Below are 24,012 nucleotides of genomic sequence, written 5' to 3'. Positions count from 1 at the left end.
AATTGTAGATTGTTGATGTGCCCAGAGTCACACAGTTAACAGACCTTTTATACAAGAGGTATTTAAAAGAGTGTGCTGTGTGCTGGTACTTTCTATACACTAAGTGAGATCATTAGGAGCTCAGGATAGGAGTACTGATTAAGGTCATTATATCATATAGACAAAAGCTTACAATTATAAACATTAATGTTCTGGAGTCAATTCTTACATGCTTGAGAAAACTAATTACATACCAATCTTACCAAATTTCCATTTAGTAACATTACGTTAGTAGGCTGAAATAGGTCACCCTAGCTTCGTTTTGTCCTTTGATCACAATAAACAGCAAACACTACAGTGGAGTGAATGTTTGCTTTCATGTTTATTTTCCAAGAGACTCTCGTTAAGTGTTTACTAGTATAGCATTGCTTATATAACATGACTATTGAGTATGTTCCATCCTTTAAACTTGAAAATACCTTCGTTATAGCTTTTATCCCCAGATTCCTTTTTGTTCAGAGTGGTGAAGGAGTCACTCTCTGTAGATCTCAGTCCCCAGACTGCAGCCTGACATCCGAGATTCTTCCACATCTCTTCACATTCTAGTTTTCATCATACACTAGAAAGTTCAAATGAGGTCATATGGATGTTCTTGCATTTTCCTCTAACTTCATCCACATAACACATAAATATAGATGGGCCCTTGACCATCCACTTATACAAATCTACTAAAGGTACAGAACTTCAGTGGACAGAAGGAAGGGAATGAATTCTCACAGACTAGGGAAGCAGACACAAGTCTTTAGAAAACCAATGTTATCTTGTTCTGGATTCTATAACATTACCTAAAATAGAGGAATGGTGTAGACTCTGGATCAGGTCCTTTGGTTTGATAAATAAACCAGCCTTTCTTCTGTGGTGTGATGAAAGCCTGCTGAGGCACAAGGTCCACAGCACAGGTAGCTAGTGCTTAATGTAAGAAAAGTACCAAAGCTGCATTTCCAAGGCCCTTGTGGAAGTCCGAATCCACTGACAAATGATCTAGACAAACATTTTTTCATATAAATAATACTATTTTAAACATCAAATTGTCTATATTAATCATAATATTAATAATTTCATTTACTAGCAGCTTGCTTGGCTTTTTTTTTTTCTCACAGAATTCTTCAAGGTTAAGTGACTAAAATTTCAGAACTTGCCTATTAGTTTTAACTCTCAAAATAAGTACCAACAGTTATTGATCACAGAGTAATTATTATGAGAAAGACTCAAAGGTGTTTAAGGTAAGTGTTACAGCTCTGAGGCTTCCCTGGGAGAGCTCTACTCCAGCTGAGGAAGGTTTCCCCAAAGTATTACAACTCTAAAGGGAAAAGTATCCTACAATCACAAGCCAAGAAATACTACAAAGTCACACCACACACCAAACCTCATACAAAGGACTTGTTGGGAGAGAAGAACTCTGTAGGGTGGCTGTCTCTGCTTGGGCAAGAAGCAGCAGAGAACAGAACAAAAGGCAGGGTTTATATAGGGTTTCCTGGGTGTGGGGGATTTCCAGGGAGGGGATTAGTAAAATTTTAAGTTCAGACCTAGGGGCAAGCATAGGGATTGGTACAATTTCAAATCTTGAGTTTGGGCTTTTTACTCTATGGGGTGGGGGCTGGGTCCAGCCTTTAGGGCTGTTATTGTGTTCTGTGTGTGCAACCTGGTGGTCGGAGGTCTTCGGGGTTGTTAGGGGCTTATACTTTCCTTTTGGCAGAACTGCCTCTTCCACTGTCCCAGCAGAATCCTTCGGCAAATTCTGGATGGCCTTACACTTCACTTTTGTCCCATGGCAACTGAGACCCCCCCCCCCTCTATTTTCCTGGTAGAAGCCTGTGGATAACTCGGCAGCTGTGCTGCTGTGATTCCTATGGCAGCTTTTACAGGATAGTGTTCCTCCTTTAGATCAGGAACCCTGTGCTCGGTCTCTTCTTCTGAAATTCACAGCACTAACATCAGAAGAGAAACTCAAAGGCACATATGAAGTCAAGCTAAAGACTTAAAAGACTTAATGCAGAAAAGACCAAGTCCTTGAAAAGTAGGTTTTTTAATCCCAAAAACTACTAATTAACTTATCTTAGTTAACGTATTGGTTAGAATACAAATTGTGTGTGTGTGTGTGTGTGTGTGTGTGTGTGTGTGTGTGTGTGTGTGTGCGTGCGCTCTTGTGTTTGTTGTTGTCTTGCATATTGTTATATGCATATATACATATATATGTATATATATAGATATTGATATTGTGAAATTAAGCTATCTACTACCTACCATATCTACTTTTTACTTGTGAGAACATTTAAGGTTTACTGTCTAAGTTATCTTCAAGTAGATAATTTTATTAGCCCTTTATTAACTAGGGTTACCTATATGATAGTTGTCCTGAACTTACTCATGCCTCCTAAATATAACTCTGGTAAAGTCCTAACTACATTTTGTCTACTGGCAATCATTATTCTTTATGTTTCTATGGTCTTGGTCATTTGGGGCTCCAGACATGAAGATTCTGCATTATTTTTGTGTGCCCACATAACATCATTTAACACAAAATTCTACAAATTCATTGACAAAGATCTCATTTTATAGTATTCTCTGGTGTGCATGGTACATTTTCTTAATCTGGTCATCTGCTGACAAACATTTAGATTGATTTTCTATCTTACCCATTTTAAATAGTGCTGCAATGCTATATATACAATATTTTTTTGGTATAACACAGAAAACAGTCAACACAAACAAGAATATTCAATTGGGAGTATATCAAACTAAAAAATTTCTGCACAGCCAAGAAAACAACTTTTAAATATGAAGATATGACAAATGAAACAGGATAAAATATTTATAAGCAGGTCCTGGTTAGCTTTTATTGTCAAGTTTACACAACCTAAAACCTGAGAAAAAGAATCTCAACTGAATAACTGCTTGGACAGAAATGGCTAGTTCCCTCATGTCCCTGTTACTTTTCCGTCAACTTCATACAAGGTAGTCATCTGGAAAGAGGACTCTCAACTGAGATGTCCCCGTAAGATCCGTCTCTAGGCAAGTGTGAGTTTTCTTGATTAATGATTGACATAGGAATTAGTTTCCAGCCCAACTGTTTGAGAGGCCACCTCTAGACAGTTCTCCCTGGATTATATTAGAAAGCAGGCTGAGCAAGCCATAAAGGCAAGCCAGTAAGCAGTGTTCCTTGGGGGTCTCTGCTTCTGTGTCTCCCTGCAGGTGCCTGCCCTGCTTGAGTTTCTGCCTTGGTTCCCTTCAGTGACTGACTGTTGTTACCTGTCAGTAAAAAAAGGAACTAAACCTTTTCCTCCCTAAGTTGATTTTGGCTAGTGTTTTACCACAGCAATAGAAAGCAAACTAGAACAGTGTGTGTTTAAGAGATTATCCTGATTGATGAGTGATAAGCATAAGGCCCAGCCCACCATGGGGTGGGGCCATCCCAAGGCAGCTGGGCCTGGGATGCGTAGGAAAGTTGAGCATGAGCCACAGAAGGAGCCAGCAGGCTTCATTCCTCTGTGGTTTCTGCTTGAGCTCCTGCTCTCATTTCCCTCAATGAGGAACTTTTCCTGTAAGCGTACACTGAACTACACCAGGTTGCTTTTGATCATGGTATTTATCACAACAAAAGAAAACTAGACCAACATAGTCTACTTAAGGATTAATATCCAAATGTATATGAACCTCAACTCAAGTTCAACAGAGAAAAGGCTGAATAGATATGTCTATCAAAAGAGGACACACATGGACAATAGGCAGGTGAACACTGCTTCAAAAGTGTCTACTAATTAAAGATATAATAATTTAGCCACAATGGTATGTCACTTCTTGTTATTAGACGGGTTTGTCCAGAAGATTTAAAAGTAAGTGTTTGAGAGCCTGTTGGTAAAGGGGAGCTGTTGTACACTTTTAGAGAGGGTGTGAATAAGGTCAACTATTATGGAAAACAGGATAGAGGGGCTTTTAAGATTAAATAAAGAATTGTGGTGTGACTGAGCAATACCACTACTGGGTATATAGCCAACTAATAAGAAATCATTAAGTCTCAAAGACGTTTGGACTCTGGGTTCGTTTGGGAGAACTCCTTTAGGGAAGACTGATGTTTCATTTGCCTGCTTGTTTTTGCTCATCTGCCTATCTGCTTCTGGGAATTAATTCTTTACTTGATTTTTTTTTTAACTTTATCTATTGACAGATTTGTTGTTTCCTTTGTTTACTCATACTATTAGAAACCATGGTCATGTAACTTACTGGTTTTCAATAACTTTTTTCATATGTAAGTATTTTTATTGTCATAATTTTAAAATTATTTATGTTTTGAGATTGGTATCATTATATCATTTCTCCCTTTCCTTTCCTCCCTCTAAACTTCCCCATACTACTTCTTGATCATGGCCTAGTTTTGCATTGACAGCCTTTTTATTTTAAGCTAGGGCTGAATTTATCAAATTAATTCCAATAATAGTTACAGGAGATGAAAAAGTTGCTTGTGTCCATTTTTATTTGTGTCATGAATTATTAAAGTATAATTAGTTGGTTGTTTCTGGCATGTTATAACTTCTGTTCCTGCAGTTTTCAAGGCTAACAGCATGTAGTACTGCACCCCACAGTTATACCGTCCTGTGTATGAAAAACCAAACCTGCTGTTATTTCCCTGGACACTGGGGTTCAGTAATATAACTTGTAGACTTGAAGAAGGAAGTCAGTGGAGGAGGTGACACAGGGACACAGTTGATATTTTACTACTAAATCAGCTGACTGCATCCCTAGGGGATGTGAGTGACATTGCCATTCCATAGGTCACCTGGGAGCTGGGCAGCATGACCTTTCTCTTTGATAAGGCTTTTGTTTATTTTTGTTTCCCAGCACTGAGTCCTTGAGGCAAGAAGAAACAAGTTGCAAGCTGGGGTGTGCTGTATCTTCTTGGGAAGGGTGGTGTTGGTGGAAGGAGGCCAGCAGACTCCTGATCACTTTCTAGATTTCAGTTGCTACCCAAAGACTCTATTTTAACAAAATAACTACACTGTAAAGAACTGGGTTTTAGGAACTGCCCAACAAATTCTCCATGTACTAGGCTCTCCCGCAAGTGAAAAGCCTGTCAGCCAAGCTCAAGATCCTTGGCATGCAGCCTGCCCTGGTCTTTCCCTTTTGTTGCCCTAAGGCCTGTGTGTTTCGAGTCAAATCACTGGGCAACCGAGTATCTTCAGCAGAGCCCGAGGCTCTCTAGCAGCTACTGTTTATTCCAAACAAAACTGGAGAAAAGGGAGACTGTCTAGCAAAGGGGAGCCAATCCCAGCCTTCAGAAAAGACCCCTACAAGTAATCAAAAGCTCTCTAAAGACATTTCCGTTGGAATACTCAATATCTGAGTAGACGCCATTGCGCCTCTGCTCAGGTGAGAGCCGACAGCTCCTCCCTGCAGAATGCATAGGCTTCTTCAAGTGAGTTTTGCAATAGAAGAGCTGTCAGTGTGAACAGCTGGAAGAGAAGTAAAAGCTCTTGTCTCTTTGTTCCTGTTGCAGCAGCTGGCTCAGGCACAGGAGACAAGACAGGTGAGAAATGCTTTTCCTCCTCTCTATTGATTTGGAAATGGGACAAAGCAGTTGCTTGTGCCGTGGGGTTTTATGGTTTCCAGAAACCTATTAGAGTTAGAGTTCTCTTTCTTGCCGACTGCTTCCCCTGGGGTCCACGAGAGCTCTTTATTTTGCTTTAGTGTTGCTGTTATTGTTGTTGTTAAATGTCCAAACAAAGAAATAGCGTTACCTTCATATCCAGCCTCAACTGTGTATAGGGGCAGAGCTGCAGGAGCGTAGTGGCTTCCAAGGAAAGTGCATCAGCAGACTGGAAACTGGAGGCAGATCAGTCCGAAGATGTGTCTGGAACAAGAAGGTTTCTGCTCCAAAGAATATTCAGGACCAAAGAAAGCTGTGGTTTCCTCTATTTTGGTGTGTTTGTGTGGTTTGGTGCCCAGAGAATGTATGGTAACAGGAATGACTGAACTCAGTTCTCTTACCCCAGTGGCCCCTGGATTAAGTTCTGTGTACAGGGGAAGGAAAGAGCATCTACATCAAGCTCCAGACACATGTCATTCACAGCCCTGGGCTGCTGTAGGATGAACCATCAGGCATCTGGAGTAGGCTTGATTTCTGGAATGTAGTGGATCTGATTGCTTCTTGGCAGCTGGTCTTTTCCAATTATGTTTGGCTTAGTCTGATTGTCAAATTACTTTGCAATCCCCAAAGTGATCCAGAATGTCTGTAGAACGGATAGAGTCAGCTTTGTCTACAAAGCTGATTGCCCATGATGGAAGGAAAGTTCTAATGAGAATTTTTTTTAATGTTCTTTGAATAATCCACAACCCAGTCAAAAGGAAGGTGATACATATTATTCCTTGGCCTTTTGTTGAACCAAAAGAGCTGAAATTAGCAAGTGTCTCTAAAATGTTGGTCAATTCAGGCCAGCCTGCACAGTTTTATTGTGTTCCCTTGATACAGCTCAAAATATATTGTATGCAATTTAAGTAGATTTGAATAAAATTTTAAGTTTTTTTCATAATCGGTGTGTAATGTGGCTCAGAAAGTTTAGATTTTTTTTTTGTACTTATTTAATCAGTAAACAAGAGGCTTCATAATTCGGTTCTTACTGAAATATGGTAACTCCACTGTGGTAAAGTTAACATTTCCTTTTTACAAAGCATGAAGGAAATTTTTGAATGAAATCCAGCAGGCAAAATAGTGAACTTCAGGAACACCAAGTGGTTTTTCTAATGGTTCCATGGATTCATTATTTCTGTGGGAATACCTTCAGGGATGACCATATGCCTCAGCCACTTATTCAACCAAGTTAAAACTAAAAATGAATTTTAACAACTTTGAACTTAAGTTAAAAAAACAAAAGTCTACAGGTAGCAGATATCATGAGCTAGACAGAATGTGTTTTCTAAAATTATTAAGCTTTAATATTATTTAGGAACCATGAGCACAGCCCAGTCAGCGACAACCTTTCCAGATATAAACTGTAGGACTTAAAGTTTGAATTATAAGTAGGTAATATTTTTTTAAGACTCAGTATCATAAAGTTTAAGAAACCCACTTCTTCATACTCTTTTCTCCAAAAATAAAATGTGAGGATAATTAAGCAAAGACCTCGAGAACAAGTCGCTGTTTTAATAGTATCATGTTAATAAACTGAAATTATTCTCTGGAAGATGATAACAAAAATCTTCCATGATGCAATAGCATGTCAGAGCTACCATGAGGGTGAGCAGATGGAAATTAACAGAGATTGACATGTGATGCATCTATGATGCTCTCCACTGATGTTACTAAACTGATCTGTGGACTCAGCGGTCCACATTACTCCACTGTAGTTCTAATTTTGCGTATGGTTACTATGAAGTCCCTGTATCATTTTGTCAATCCTCTCTAAAAACTATTACTTAAATTAGTTATTCCAGAGTAAACATTTTTCACATAGTGTGTGTACATCCTGCTGATAATCACAGGTCTGAGGCAATCTCTCCCACTAACAAAGTGGGTGTGGACAAATCATACAGATGATCTCCGAGCCTCCATTTTCTTGTCTGTTTCTGTATCTAACAAGGACACTGAAAGCACAATGTTACAGATGGTTTCTCTCTGATTCTAAGAGTTCTAGCTCTAGCCTTCATTTTTAAGACCAGTACACAAACTAGATTTCACAGCTGTTTTCTTTTCTTATTGGTGATAAATTTCAACATGTAAAATTAAGAAACAAGAAAAATGACAAAACTCACATGTATGCCTGAAGTAGGATTGCATCAAAAGCAATCTAGTTGTGCCAAACAGAGTTCCCAGGTAAAGTCTGAAGAGGGAAACTTCAGCAGACAATTAAGAAGGGAACACACACAAGGTAACACTGTGGAGTAAAAAGAAAACTCGATCAGATAAAAGGCTGCCAAGACCCAAGGGCCGTTTTACCGGCCAGGCAGAACTGCTCTTTCCCACCACACCCAAAATAATGTTTCATGAGCTAATAATTCCTTTTAAAAAAACAAAATAACAATAAGCATAAAACAAATATTTTCACTTTCCAAGTGGGGTGTCTACTGTTTTCCTTTTCTTCCGGAAAACATAAAAATGTGTCACTTAAGTACATTCCCACAATACCTCACAACGTCCACTTGTGAGTTGGGTGAGTTAGAAATGGAGGTCAACAAATCCAAAATGTATAAGAAGTGTGTGACTTTTCCGGACATTTTCTTTCAATATTTATGATCCTTGATGGCTGTTTCTTTTAACTTTTTTTTTCTATTTGCCCCAGTAAAAACTTGACGTTAGCAAAGCAAAGTTAAAGTCAAGAACAAGTGTCCATTTCCCCATTGTCTCTGTTTAAATCGTCATTTACATTCACTGGGAAGCTAAGAAAGAAACTATGAAGAGTAGCCATGCCCCCAGCAAGTTCCTACATAGACATTCAAATTATTGTATTTAAGGGAAACCTAAGTCTTAGTGCCTCTTCCAGTGCTCCCCAGGTAGCCTCCTTTCTGCTCAGTACTGGCATCTGGGCCTCTTATCTCCCCAGGTTATGTCCTATTTAACCAGATGGGGTCTGGGGGAAAACCACTTCAGTCCAGATGATCTAAGGAGAGGAGAAGGAAAATGAATTTAGAAAGAGGTAAATGAAAAGCTCAAAATAGGCTGGAAGGAGATTACTGTGCAGTGGGCCAGATGTCTACAGGGATGATCACTTCTCCAGTAGGTTTTCTCTTTTTGTTGAAGTTGACAGCAGGGCACAATGCCATTTTCTAAGTACAGAAACCATGTTCATCATGATGGAAAAATCTGCCCTACATAAGTATCCATTAAGTAACAATGTTTCAAGTGCCAAGTGGAACACATAGCATTTCAATCAGAAAATTTTAAACAGAAGCTCCAGACAGGATTTGGCACATCAGATGGCTTACTGATCTATCTGAGGACAAGAGTTACATCCCAGGACATCAGACAACTCACAAAACACCTATAGCTCCAGATCCAGAGGATCTAAGGCTTTCTTCTGGCCTCCATGGTATCTATACATCCATGTACATAAAAATAAATCATTTTAAATAAAGATATTTTAAACAATCATATAATAGAGATGAACTGGGATTAGAATACATGCCAGCACACATAAAACCTAGATGATAAAACAAAATGAGAAAATTTTTGTTTCATTCTTAAGGCAGATTCCACTATCATGCAAGAGGGGCCAACCTTTTGCTACATGACGTGACATTTCAATCTGCTGGTTGTTTGTTTGTCAACTTAACACAAGCTAGCATCACCTGGGAAAATAGAACTTCAGTGGAGAAAAATGCCTGTGGGCAAGTCAATGAAGCATTTTCTTGATTAATCATTGACGTAGAAGGGCCCAACCTACCTAGGCAGCAAGTCCTGAGTTATACTTTTAAAAAGTAACCTGAGAAAATCATGGAGAACAAACCACTAATCACTGTTCTCCCATGGCTTCTGCTTCAGTTCTTGCCTCTGGGTTCCTGTCTTGAGTTCTTGCCCTAACTTCTCTTCATGATGGACTAATATGATAAAATAGACTTCTCTTTTTGATTCTCTGTTCTATGAGGTCTAAACACTTGAAGCAAGGCAGCTTGTCCCATCAGGGGTATAGGTAAGCAATGGTGGGTCGGGAACATATGTCCAATATGGCTTCCAAGTCCCTATTGTCAGGGCACTCAACAAGCTCACAGGTCAGCATCATTCTTTGTCCTGGCATCAGCATGTCTCACCTATCACTTTGGCAGCCACCATGCTCCTTCAGCATCCTGCAGGGGAAAAAAAATACCCTCTTCCCCATATTAAATACCTGATTGGGATCATGTCCTATGCCAGTAAGTGGACCCTTCCCTTTCACCTACACATAAGTATGCCTAGTTGTAGAGTGCCATGGACACTCAGAATAAAGTTCCTACAATTCTGAATGTGTTAGAGCTCCTGGGAGTCCAGCCTTCTCTGTGTTTGGGGAGATTGGGTGCAGAACTGATGCCCTAGGACTGCTCAAGGCACAGGCGCAGCTCCAATAAGCTTTTAAAGGGCTTTGGTATTTTGATTACATTACCCTTTAAGCAAATTAACTGCATAAATATTCCTTAGGTGGTCATTGTGAACCATGGAAGCAATTTTTGTTTCAAAAGCCAGGTGCCTCTGTCATTGGTTAAAACAGCAGAGACGTGAGCTAGGGCCGGAGCTCAACAGTAGAGTACCTGCACCTGTGTAAAGTCCTGGGCTCAGTCTTCAGCGCTGAAACACTGAAACAGAGAGGCAAACGTTACATTTCCTATTTGCATAGCGGTTTTCCCACCGTGTTTATGCAAACATGATTATATGAATGTGTGTGCCATTGTTTCTTATTTTATAATCTAAAACGTTTGTTAAAAGAACAAGAAGTTCTCTTGGTTTGGATTCGATGTGGCATTTTTATCTTACAGCTAGTCGCTGTACTTCTGTTTACAACATGTGAAATACTCTAACCAGAACAAAGGTCCCAGCATCGGTCGAACCGTAGGCTCACACTGCTGAGTGGTAGGCAGAAGCCAGAGTCCACTTGCAGTTTTGTAGAGGTCAGGCTCAGGTACAGTCTGCCAGTCTATTACTTTTAACACTGACTTGTCATAGCAGGTAGCTGGTAGGATTTATCACCAAAGACCAGAAACATGCACTGTGCCATCCTAAAGGCAGAAGCAGTGGACGGGGCTCACTTGCTGCAGATCTTTTGGCACAATGGAGCAGAGTCCCTCTACCCAGCGGTGTGGCTGAGAGACAACTGTCAGTGTTCGGACTGCTACCTACATTCTGCAAAAGCTCGGAAACTTCTCCTAGAAGCTCTCGATGTGAACATTAGAATCGACGACTTGACATTTGACCGGAAAAAGGTAAAAATGGTCTTTCCCTTCTCTGTTGAGTTAAATCAACGGGTTAGTCTATAGTAACGTAACTCTTCTTTAATGTGTCATATATAAAACGAACCTTCTCCATGGATATGTTTGTATAGTGTTTGGTAGAGCGGGCATATTCAGTGGAAGAATCTGCTGTTGTTATCACTACTGTTACATCTTTCTTTTCTTTTTCTTTTTAATCGATCTACTTTTTATTTTAACTGAAATTTAATCACATCACTTTTTCCTTCCTCCAACCCCTTTGATATCCTCCTCACTCCCTCCCAAACTGGCGATCTGCCTTTCTTTAGTATTGTTACATATACACTAATAAATATATAAATGTAGCCTGCTGATATTCTCTGGTTTCTCTTCAGAGAGGGTTTTTGGTTTTTTGTTTTTTTGTTTTTTGGTTTTTTTTGCCTTTTAAAACTATTTTAAATACCATTTTAATGAAGTATGCAAACTTTGCTTTTATATTCTTTTAGGGGGAAACAGCCTTGAAACACAGTCATGCAATTGACAGCATGAAGATGGAGCATCTGACACTCAGTTTACTGCTCTATCAAGCTAGGAACGTACAGAATTTGTTCATAGAAATGTCAGGGGTCAAGGAGATAATCCGGGTGGAAACATTTATCCTACTGCCTGGCATACAGCACTCGATCAAAAATCTTACTGATTAGTACTATTTATTCAAACTATTGAGTATGTGCATCCTAAAATCACATCCTAAAATCATCAATCTCAATGTCAACCTCATGGGCTATCTAACTTGTTTCTCTATTTCTTCTTTTCAAATCACCAGAAGGACAAACATGATAGAAAAGCCTGTCTTTCCCCATTCTTCTGTCCTCTCAGCTTGCTTCTCTAGTCTCAATTCTCACTCTTAGTAGTCAGACCTTCTCAGAGAAAGTTTGAGTATTACATATCTAGTGTATGTAATGCAGAGGTGCCATGGTAGTAAAAGTATATTTCTAATCGCTCTAATTCAGTAGCATTCAAAAGAAAAGCAATTGCTGAAGACAGAAATGTATAGCTGAGCAACATGCAAACAGATGGTAACTGTCTCGTATTTCTCTCTTATAAGGTTTATATAACATGGCCCAATGACCATTACAGTGAATTCGAAGCTAATTGGCTGAAGAAAAGATGCTTTTCTCAACAGGCCAGAGCAAGGCTCCAAGGAGAACTATTTTTACCAGGTAATATTGCAATGATTTTTAGTCCATTATACTTATAGTGAAAGTTTTTATACCAAAAACTTATAGTGAATATTGATTAAAGAGAATATTATTATTTAAATTGACTGTATTTGCAGGACATGGTTTATTGAGTTAACACACACACATATATATTAATTACAGAATGGTCAAATCAATGTAATCAATATTTATATCTCTTTCTCATTTTCTAAGGATGTGCTTAAAATAATGGTTAAAATAATATTATCCTTTGTGAGAAATGCTTAAGCTGCTAGCAACACAGATCGTTTGGTCAAAACTGAAATGGAGAACAGAGCAGATGCTGATATTCTAAAGAACTGGCAGAGAAAGATACAGCAGGCTTGAGCCTGTGTCATCTGAAGTAAAAGCTGAGAGTCCAAGATGTTCCCTCCACACTCTCTGCAAAGGAGTGGCATCCACCAGAGATAGCTCACCCTCCTTAATAATATCTAAAGTCAGAACAGAACAAAGCACAAATTCCTATGCTGGTATCAGATTATGTGAGTCTCCAGAGATTCTATGAACAGAAAAATCTTTAGAGATAACTAAAAGATTAATTCAGTGGCAAAAGGGGATGGTAACATCTCTCAGATAATAGGCAAAATAAATGGGCAATTAAAAATAAAAGTTCAAAGAAATACACAATAATACAGGCAAGTGTAAGCACTTGTGAGGGTGGGAAGGGCTCTGATTTGCTCTATATTGTTCTACAGGTTATAGTTGATTGTGTGGTCAAAGGCAAACTCTAACACACATGAATTTTGCCTGCTGATTAGAATCTTGACTCACACAAACCAGGCACATTTCCTGAACCTTTTTTTCCACGGTCAACCCCATCTATCAGACCACTACCCCTTTCAGGAAGTGGCTACTTGGCTAATCCCCTGCCACCTCTCTCAGGAACTCTGAGTCATATACTAAATAAGGTTCTACTTTACTCCTTCCAAACCTGAAACTCCCTCATGTGTAATAACTGTCTGGGATTTTCAAACTAGTCTTCCAGCAGCTCACTAGAGGTGGAGATATTACTCAGTAATCAACTTACCAGGCAGCTTTCCTGTGGATATCAATCACAAGGTACCAGAGTTTCCCCTTCTCTTTAAGTGCAGGCCAGTCTTGTCAAGAATTCAATTCCTCTAAGTGTATGGTGTCACCACTGTGACAGCTGATAGGGTTTGTTCCATGGCTGTGTCTGAATCCCTTTATCTCTCTGCTAGGTGGTTGGAAATAGATAAGTATATTGGGAAACCATTCACCCACATTCCTTCAATATGTTTCTTAATTCTTTGAGGGGGCAGTCTACAATAACATAATTTCATAGCCATTATCTGGGTCAAATAGTAGTATCTTGAATTTTTTAATTTTAGATTTCTTCTGGTATTTAGGATTTCTTTCTTTAACTCTGCCCTAGTTTTGCAATCCATTTGGATTTTGCTCTCATTGCCTCTAAGTTCTTCTCTGTGTCATTTCAGGAAGTAAAAGTCAACATTTTTATGATCACAGCTTAGGCTTCTAAATGCTAAAGGAGGAACAGCCACATCTCCTCCATTAATATTTCCTGACAAGTGAAGCTTTTTCTTTTTTATAGCTTACATTCCTCAGTACTATCAAGTAGTAGCAAAATGGAAACGATAGTACACTCCATTGAGTAGTGGAAAAAGCTGGTCATAATGACGGACTGCACACATGAGTAACATAAGTAACATAAGAACTGGCTGCTAGGTAGACACAGGAAAGTATTTTAATGCTTTAAAACAAGGTTCATTTTTAAATATATTTCCAAGCTGTGCAGTTGATGGGCAAAAGAAGAAATTGTGCAATTTTTGGAGTATTGGTTGGATGATTTTTTTCCCTATAGAATTTGATACCCTAGTCCAATGCGAGTTTTCAAGTATTAGTTCTCTAAAGCCTGTAAACAAAGTGAGCTCCACTGGTAAAAAGCTCTTTGCATTTTTAGCCCCAGTAGTGGTCTTCCTCCTCTGCATCTCCCTTGGAATGAGGGCTACGGGGCTTAGAAAATCTGGAGTCCAGATGCACACCACTTTCCTTCTCTTGGCACAGGCTGCCAAACACAAAATGAAAAGATAAATGACAATCAGCTGTGCACAGGACCAGACTGTCCCTCGGAGCTGAAAGAAAGATGTGGAGAATATCATTTCTTTCATGCATGTCCATTCAGCTGCACAGAGGTCTGGCTTCTATTTTGTACAGAGAACTACGTAAGGAAATACCAAGGTGAAAAAGAAGGCCAGGACACGTAATGCATTAAGTACATTGAGCTGAAGATGGATGATGATGTAAAGCAAAGAATATGAAAAAACTGAGAGGTTGATATCCACACTGAATTTTAAGGGATAGTTTGTCAGGAGGAGATAAAAAAGAAGGAAATCCTCACAGAGAGAAGGACATGCAGGGAAACCACAGATGTGGAAAATAGAAGGTTGAATTTCAGAAAGTACCATGAGCTAGATATTGGGAGGTTAAAATTGCTAAGAAACAGAGGAGACTCAAAGGCCAAGGCAAGAAGTATTTTGCATATGCTGCTTGGTAGACTACAGGCAGGGATGAGGTTTTTTTTCAACATAAAATTTCAGTATAGCATTTCCCTCATCTCTTGGCTTATTCTCTATTGGCAAACCAAAAGAAAATGTTCAAAACCTTTACGGGTTTGAGATCATTGTTATAAGTTTTTTCTCTGGGTTGTATATTTTTGGGGTTTTCTGGCTGGTTTTGATTGAATGAATATATTATCATAAGTGCCTCTAAATCCATGAACACCTCCTACATACCCTTTGACTTTTCTTTTACTGTAACTTGCCTCCTCTACAAAGAGAAGTAGAAAGGTCAAATTTATCCTGTAGAATGTCCTTGGTCATGGATGTGTTGACTCTTTATTGAGTGGACCATATGGGAAGGGAGTCCCCACTAAGTGGGTCACATGGGAAGGGAGGGGAAGAAAGATGGCCATAAGATGCTCTATAAAAATTGTATGGAAGACAATGGGGGCTTATGAGACAGAAAAGATGGGGATAGAATTTGCATTTAAGAAAAGTATATTATGTCTTAGTAAGATAATCGACAGCAGGCCATATTCTCTGATCTCTGTCATTTTTAAAACTTGACTTTCAGGGCCTGGGATGTGGCTTTCGCAGATAAATAAATGACAAATTTTGAAACAAAGTTTAATATTTATTAACATCAAGGTTGGGCCAGTAAGATAGATCAGTGGATAAAAGCACTTGTTTCAAGATCTGAGTGCAGACCCCAGCACCCAGATGAAGGTGGAGAAACACCTGAGTCCACAAGTTGTCCTTTCACCTCCTCCACAAGGGTGCTGTGCTGTACACATTGACATACACACTGTGTGCACAGAAAATATTAATAAATTTAACTTTTAACTTTTCTTGAATAAAATGTGAAGTTTTGTGTAATCATATCTTAATTTACAAGTGAAATTTTGCATAATTATACGCTCATTTTTATTTTTGTAGATTGCAAAATTTTCAGTTGACTGAGATAAAATGGAAAAAACACTACATAGTACAAGCATATATAGTAACCTAGTATTTCTTAATTTTACAATTAGTTTCAGCGTAAATGAATCCTTGCTTTTTCTATCTCTTTGTTGCTAAAATATTTTATATTACTCTCTAAATTTAATGACTTTGGTAATTAAAAACTGATTTAAAAAAACGAGAGAATATAAAGAAATTCTAGCCATTGAGCCAGTTTATTCACTTTTCAACAATGAAAACTGAGAACGTTGCACACCCAAAATAATTTACTCTCAACTACATGTGCCCCTTTAGTAGCAGAACCATTCTTTGCCATGCACTTCATCAGATTGTGACTTCTCTGCTCATAGCTAGAATCCCCACTTTGTTTGCAAAGCACATGCCTCAAGAAGTGAAAACTCACGGGTAACTGTCAGAGTCTCACAAATCTATTTGCCTTTCATATAGAAAGAGATTTGTACAGAACTGGTTTTCTCAAGGAGAACTGTGTGTTTACTCAACTTTCTTATAATCCTGGAAAGCTAGTTTAGTGTAGAGAATATATTTACAAACCCTTGTCAAAAAGCAAGAAGCATGTATGTGTGATTTTCTTTTTCATTAGCAAAAAAATGCTCATAGTACAGTTGCCTAATTCATGTGATACAAGCCAAATCCATTCTCGACCAGATGTGAGAGTCTGTGATGAAATATAGGTATTTGAACCATTGAATTTGCTTCATCATCAAAATAAGACATAATGGCCACATCTTACCAGATCTACTATCAACCCTATATGGACTCTACTGCCACCATATTTCCCTTTTCCTGTACCTCACCTCCCACTCTCAGGCTTCTCTTTTATCTCCTTGTGTTTAAGCATTTACCATATGAATCACTGAGATTGTTTATTAAGCATTGACCTATTTAATCTCAGCAATAAATGAGGTTGATAAAAATTTAAAACTAGTTCAAAGAGTAACAAAGTGCAACAGAGCCAAGAGTTAATTTAAGAGTATCTGCATTAATGAACACCTTCCCCCTCTTTCTGTGCCCTCTGTGATCCATGTGTGTGCACCCGTCTGCCACTACAAATGTTGCCTTGACTGGTCATTATCTACTCCACTAGACAATTAAATCCTGATAAATAACCATTTTGGTCACAGACTTAGCTGATTGCGTATCTACCATACATTGGGCATTCATTCATTCATTCATTCATTATCCTGATGGGTAACTATTGAATAACAGCCACCATATACTAGGGTTGAAAATGCAATAGAGAGAAAAGCAGGAAAAGAATTGAAGCCCTTAGGAGTTATTGTGGTGAAAGAGGCCCCCAAAATGTACTGACTTACCTGCAGTTCCTTGGAGTGATAAACACACAAACATAAGCAAGTTGTTGAAGGTGAGAGTGGATGGTTCTTGCTATTTTTTTTTTTTACACTGAAATAAGTAAAATCATTTTTTGACATGAAAACAGAGGAGGCTGTGTGGAAACTTGAGACTAAAGACTGTGATAAAGAGCTAGAAGAGTCTGTCTATTTTTAACTATAAATGCATGGCCTTGGAGTGAGACCAGTTACTCTGGTCTCTTTTCATCTAGACATATTCGGTACTTGCAGCACAAAGGCAGATTTATTTAGGCAGTGGAGCCGCTGCATTCTTCACTTGTGTTATCTCATTCTAGTTCCACAGCTTGGTTGCTTATTTTTACACCATGTTATTTAGACAGAGGCCAAACATAAAGTTTCTTGCTTCCCAAAGTCTACGCAGATGGAAAGCATTGGATCCAAAAACGACTGTTCAAATCTCAAGTCATTGGCTTTGAAACAATGTCCCTATCAGGTGGGACCTGCATCCTCATGTCTAGGTGAACTTGTGGACTTTTCAGTGAACCTTTTACAGAAATAAAGTATGTATGTAACGGGAGAATACTCAGAGAACACTCAATTCTTATCTTTCTTCTTAACAGGAGAGCAAAGGTGAACCAATAAGGTTAAAGCTGCCAAAAAGATTTATTTTATTAAAAAAATTTTATTAAAAAATTTATCTTATTAGTAAATATATAGCAGTGAGCTCACTGTAGGGGCTTGGACCAGAACAGTTATAATTGCATTCCACTGAAGAAATCATGGGACTTTTGGCACACTAAAACATAACACCTGAAGGAAAACAGATAATGCTGCAGATAGGGTCTCACAAACCATGAAGTTGTATGAGGAGAAAGGAATTTAGTCACATTAGAAAAATAGCACAGCAGCTAACCTTATGACATGTCCATGATGTCTGTATTCAGTGTGATTCTAAATATACAACTGGAGTCCTTAAAGAAAGATGGCAGCACTGAAGAGATGACATAGAAGTTAAGTGTGCATCCTACTCTTCCAGAGAACTTAAGTTCAGTTCCCAGCTCCGAAATTGAGCAGCTCTCAACTGTAACTCCTGCTCAAAGGATTCAGCCACTCACTTGTTGTCTCTGTGGGAAGTCATACCTCTCTCTCTCTCTCTCTCTCTCTCTCTCTCTCTCTCTCTCTCTCTCTCTCTCTCACACACACACACACACACACACACACACAGAGAGAGAGAGAGATGAAAACATATACACATACATGCATGCATGATTAAAAAATAAATCTTTTTTTAAAAGGTGACAAACAGATTGTACCTCTGCATAAGGATGAAGTTTGTGAAATTTGGTATTATCTTCAGTTAGCTGCTCTATGCGTATGTGCATGCCAGACAATTAAGATCAAGAAGAACAGTGTTCAGTAACCTTATTTTGGATATCTTCCAAGGTAGGCACAGAAAGGGCATAGAGTAAAATGGAATTACCTGTTTTCTCTGTCTACTTTAAATCTTGGATAACCATCCCATTTCCTAAAATTCTTCTGAGCAGATTTCTCTTTAGTATACAACTCTCTCTTCTCAATGTCTGCAGTCTGAGGGGCCAGCTGCTCCAGTTTGGACAAAAAAAGTTATCTGTGTGATGTTGGGCACTTATCTAGTGTTCATGTCTTCATCTCTAAACTGAAGAAATGATATGGAGTTGTTGTAAAGGTGTCATGAATTGATTGATTTCTAGTGCTTAGAAGAGAGTATGGAATCCTAAGCGCTCCTTCATCTTGAGAGATCCTACACATGCCATTTGTATGTTTTATGTGTTGCATTCTCCAGACAGATAGCCATTCTTGTCACAGAGCTATGATACACAATATTCCAGTATCATAAAAAAAATTAAAATATGTTTCTCTTCTTCCAGAAAGATTAGATTTGTTTAGAAGCCACATTTATATATTCACATGCAATCCACTCTAGACTTTAGAGTTGGGCTGGAGAGATGGCTCTATGCTTCTGTTCTTCCAGAGAATCAGGGTTTGATTCCCAGAGCCCATATGGTGGCTCACAACCTTCTCTAACTCCTGTTCTAGGGAATCTGATACCATCATCTGACCTCTGCAGACACTGCCAACATATGATACACTTACATACATGGAGATAAAACATCTGTATACATAAAATAAAAATAAATAAATTTTTAAAATAAAAAAACTGAGATGTGCCCTGAGTCGAATTCAAGTGAAGAAAGATTAAAGGTACAGAGCACCATTTGTTTTGTAAAATCTACTTGATACTTTGCCTGGCATGCCTATTAGGCAGAAGGAGAGGGAAAGGCATTATTAGTAGGGAAATAAAGACAAATAGCATGGTCTCTATTGTTTGTGAGGCTCTTGCTATCTAGTGGAAAAGGCAGAGATGAAGTACTGTGTCTGAACTAGTTCACACTCCACTCCCAGCAGCTGCTTACCATTATTACAAACTTCATAAGCACTTGGCACAATAGTATTATTATTATTATTATTATTATTATTATTATTATTATTATTATATATTTATATTTGTTTCTTTACCTATCTACCCAATTTTCCAAAAAGGAAACTCAATTGTAATACTTATTCATTCTTACAAAGACTATATACATGTTATCTTTATGCATGAGTGAAATATTTATTAACTGATATTAAGTAAGATTTCAACATGAAGAGATAAGCACTGTGGTATGTACCAAACTTGAGCCAAGAAGAAAACACCTCACCCTTGCTTAGCAGACCCAGCACGTTTCCAGAAGCAAGCCATTTCAGAGGCTATTGCTACATTTCAATCTGTAAATGCCATCATTGTCTTACTATGAAACTACAGTCTCTTTCCTGAAAGGATATTCCTATCTGGAAAGACCCAGAAGTGGATGCCAGGAAGAGAAGCTGTCAGCCAACCAAGAGTGCTATGATATTTGCTCCATGGCCAGGACATTACAGAGGTATACAGAAGTGTCTCCACAAGGTCCCACACTGGTGGACACTGATGCCAGCAGCAGAGAGCCACGGACTCGTTATCAGTCCCTCCAGAGGCTTCCCTCTCTCTTAGTACTTCCAGGGTTTCTACCACATTACCTTCTTTCTTCAAATCTCCATCTCAATCTGAATGTTGAGAGGACAAGTGAGAAGAATCCTGAAAACCATCTAGAGTTCACTGGACAAGAATAGAAAAGTACACCATTCATCCAGTGAAGGAAAGAGACTCAATTCCCGTTTCTTTCCTCTGACTTCTCTACTCTTTTAGGGCTCAGAATTGTGTTTTAGGGGAACCCTTAAAAGTTATTCATAAGAAAAAAAGCCCTGAAATATAATAAAATGATTGTTATATTATTTTATTATACATTATTATAAAATTAAATATAGTTAACATACCATGAAGATATTAAGAAAAGAGTAAAAATTTAACTGATGCTGTGTACATTATAGAGGCCATGTCAGAGCCAAAAGCCCAGCATGGTGCAGGTGGACAGGAGGTCCGAAATTTTTGAAATAACATTCGAAAACCAGCTTTCTGTGCTCATGAATCTTTAACTAAAGACCTTCTTTGTGTCTTTTCCTTTCTAAAACATAACTCAGGGCCCAGGAATGTGATGTTTAGCCCTCAGTAGGAACGCTTACACAAACAGTTCCTTGAAACCCGGCATGGAGCCCGATCATAAATTTTATGATGTGTGAAGCGCATGTTCAAGGAAGTATTCATTAGTAAGGCCATAAGTTAAATGAGGAAGGGTGGCCCATACCTTATGTATTCCATCATCTCTGTTCTGTTTATGTATGCAGACCCAAGTGTGAAACTTACATTTGTTGTTAATGTATTCTCCAGACAAATGTTTGACTCTAGTCAAATGTATTTTCTTTTGCATCCCCTGACAGTTCTCCATTGCAATTGGAGGAAAATGGGAACATGTTTTGAAATCACTCTCTGGATGTTGATGTTTAATATTCTGTGAGGACATCACAGAATGCACTGTAAGGCACATTTAGTGAAACACAGAATTACTCTTCTCTGATAATTAAATTAATCTATATTCAAGACCATAGGTGGGATTTGGCAACAAGCTACTCATAGCGCTATCTCTGCAAATCATATTTTAAACAGTGAAGCGTGTTAGTGGCTTATATTCTCTTACCAGTTTGCGGTTCCCTTTGGCCTTTGGTCTCTGATTTCAGCAAGGCATTTATAGATTCTTCAAAATGAGAGATCTGATTTTAAACTTTTAAACTTAAAAGTTAGATGAAGCATTTGCCTGTCCTACAAGAGCTCTTTACTTCATTGCAACACCACAGGAAAAATGAAGAAACATAATCATCACACTTTGATAGTAAATGTAATTATAACCTCAAAAAAAAGTTCATGATGAACATTTCGAAGCATCAAGTTATATGTTCAAGTCACCACTGGGATCTGTCACGTGGGTTTAAGCAACTAGCACTGAAAATTGTTAGCTGCATCCCTTGGGCTGTTCTTCCTCCCTTTGAATTCAGCAGTACTAAAAGTATCTACCCCACATGTTTGTTATGGAAATTAGGAGTAATAAAACTGTAAAACATCAAGCTCCATGTATGACTCCTAGAAATCATTAGCAAATGTTAGCTGCTGCATTATAATTATGAATCACTATGTGTCATTCGCTATAATAGAGTCTCTCTATGGTCTCATGCCACAGTTACAAATGGGCTGCAGAGAAGATGTAAGAATTTCTGTTTAGGAAGGTAAGCTGAAACTCCAACTCATAGTAACAAGCTGGTAAAAGGCAGAACAATGATTCAAAGCCAGGACATTCTCTGCTTTTCCTCCTCAGATGCCCTAAGACAACACCAGTTGTATACAAGGGTTCAAATTTTAGCTAAAAATTAAAAGCAAATAAATGAAAAAAGTATTTCTTTATCCTATTGTCCATATATCAAGTGTCAATATGTTGCTAGTAGCTGTGGTTCAGGACCACACAGACATTTCCATAGCTTTGGAAAGTTCTACTGAACATTATCATGCTAAGCATCGACTTTTGCTGCTTTAGTAACAATACAAAACACATTAACTCTAACCCCAACCCCAACCCCAACCCCTACCCCAACTCTAACTATAACCCCAACCCCAACCCCTACCCCAACTCTAACTATAACCCCAACCCCAACCCCAATCCCAACCCCAACCCCAACCCCAACCCCAACCCCAACCCTAACCCTAACCCTAACTAGCACAGTAAGTGGCTCTCTACATTGGTATGTATCTTCTCACTGCTAAATCTACTAACCCCTAAAAAAGGTTTCTGTTACAATAGAAATAGCCATGTTGACATTGAAAAGAAAAAGTACCACTGACCCATTCTTCATTCTTAAACTAAAGGCTTTGGGGATGGATTCCGTAAATAACACGTTTTCTAGTTGGAGAAATAGCATTGCTCAGAATGATAGTAAGACTCTGAGTTTGTTCTCATCCTTTTACTTGCTCAGAAAGATTGCTATGCTAAGGCTGTTTCCTTCCCAGTAAAGAAAGAGCACTAGTGGGTCGAGCAAGCATGCCCTTTGAGTTCCACTTCCCTTAGGAGACTATGGTTTGCACAGTCATAATTTTTATGACTATTTTCTCAAGTAAACATATTTATGAGCACTTCATCATCACAAATGATAGAACAAAAGAAAGACATCCCAGCCTTATCTGCTTTGGCACTGCCACCCAAGGGTCTGTGTATCCCAGGGACACACTTTCATCATGCTTACCCTAAGGAACAGCTTGATCACAGAGACAGTTTCCAAGAAGAAAAACTCAAGAAGAAAAAGAATCTTTACCTACTCTCTCACCAGAATAGTAATAATCTTGTTCTAGTGCAGAAGCCTAATTTTATCACTATTTGGAGTCAGATAATATAACTTGCCTATTGTGCACACAGTATCTCATGGTTGCTTTTAGACAGTGACTGGGTTGAGAAGTCTTAAGGATACAGGTATCAAGGGCCATCGTGTAATCAGCTAATCGATACTTTTTGAATACATGGGATATACTGAATACCATGGAAGGCCAGATACATAGTAGGCAAGAGTCATATAATAGGCACACTGTCAAGGAAGAATAACTTGGTGACCAACATTAGCAAACACTGCAAGTCAAACATCAACTTCAATGAACTCTTTACTGTTAGTGTCTTATGTAAAAACAACATAATCTAGGGTTTGTTTTTTTTTTTTTCACTTTTTTAATCCACAGAATGTCAGTACTGGGGCTCAGAGCTCCAGCTGCCTACCCTGAATTTTGAAGATGTATTAAATGATGATGACCATGCATACAAATGGCTTTCCAGTCTCAAGAAAGTAGGCATTGTGAGACTCACCGGAGCAGCTGACAAACGTGGTGAGATCGTAAAACTTGGGAAAAGGATTGGCTTCCTGTACCTTACATTTTATGGGTGAGTTTTTAGGTGGTTTGCTCTCTGCCATGACAAATACAGCTGGATCTATTTCAAGAGGGGGTACGCTTTGATTGCAAGATAAATAAAATTATTTTGAGCTTATATTGTAGAGAGTGTTACAAGTGAAAGAGATCTTCACAAGCTGAAGTTTACACACTAGTAGCACACAGGCATATTTAGATGTAGTTGGTTTGGCCCACAAGGTGTCGAAATAAAATAGAATTAGTTGTCAACACTTTAAAATTCAGAGGTTTGAAATTTATGTGGCCTTATCTTTTCTTGGAAAACCAAATCTATCACGACTAAGCCTAAACCTAGCATGCCAACAATCTACTGAGCAGAAACAGGCTGGCTGCACCTTCAATCATTTGCTGAAGTCTCCCTCCTCAGACCTGCAAGGCTGTGATAACATAGAAGGTTGTCCCTAATGTAGAGTAAGATGTACAAATGATCGAGAACATTAAATCATCTACCTTTAATCATTTCAGTGAGTTTATTCAAAGCAAAAGTCTGTCATGTTTGAACATAGACAACCTATTCCCAACCATTAGCATATGAATTTACTTACACTGGTAGTAAGTTTCCCTTATAT

General features: G+C 38.5%; 1 protein-coding gene and 1 long non-coding RNA gene across 2 annotated transcripts in view; one reads left to right on the top strand and one right to left on the bottom strand.

Moving 5' to 3' along the window:
• Positions 1–468: 468 nt before the first annotated feature.
• LOC143441393 (uncharacterized) lies at positions 469–13,374 on the bottom strand. Its single transcript, XR_013108740.1, has 4 exons — positions 13,192–13,374; positions 7,783–7,904; positions 5,772–5,884; positions 469–598 (listed from the first exon to the last, which is right to left on the bottom strand). It is a non-coding gene; the product is annotated as an uncharacterized LOC143441393 (long non-coding RNA).
• Bbox1 (gamma-butyrobetaine hydroxylase 1) overlaps positions 10,558–24,012 on the top strand; it is a 42,496-nt gene continuing 29,041 nt past the window's right edge. Inside the window, exons 1-3 of the mRNA XM_034496219.2 lie at positions 10,558–10,917; positions 12,011–12,125; positions 23,219–23,417. Coding sequence (XP_034352110.1) covers positions 10,699–10,917; positions 12,011–12,125; positions 23,219–23,417 — 533 coding nt within the window. The 5' untranslated portion in view covers positions 10,558–10,698. The remainder of the gene's footprint in view (positions 10,918–12,010; positions 12,126–23,218; positions 23,418–24,012) is intronic.

This window comes from Arvicanthis niloticus, chromosome 2 (genome assembly GCF_011762505.2).
Source record: "Arvicanthis niloticus isolate mArvNil1 chromosome 2, mArvNil1.pat.X, whole genome shotgun sequence".
Taxonomy (NCBI): domain Eukaryota; kingdom Metazoa; phylum Chordata; class Mammalia; order Rodentia; family Muridae; genus Arvicanthis; species Arvicanthis niloticus.
This window is presented reverse-complemented; position numbering and strand designations above follow the sequence as displayed.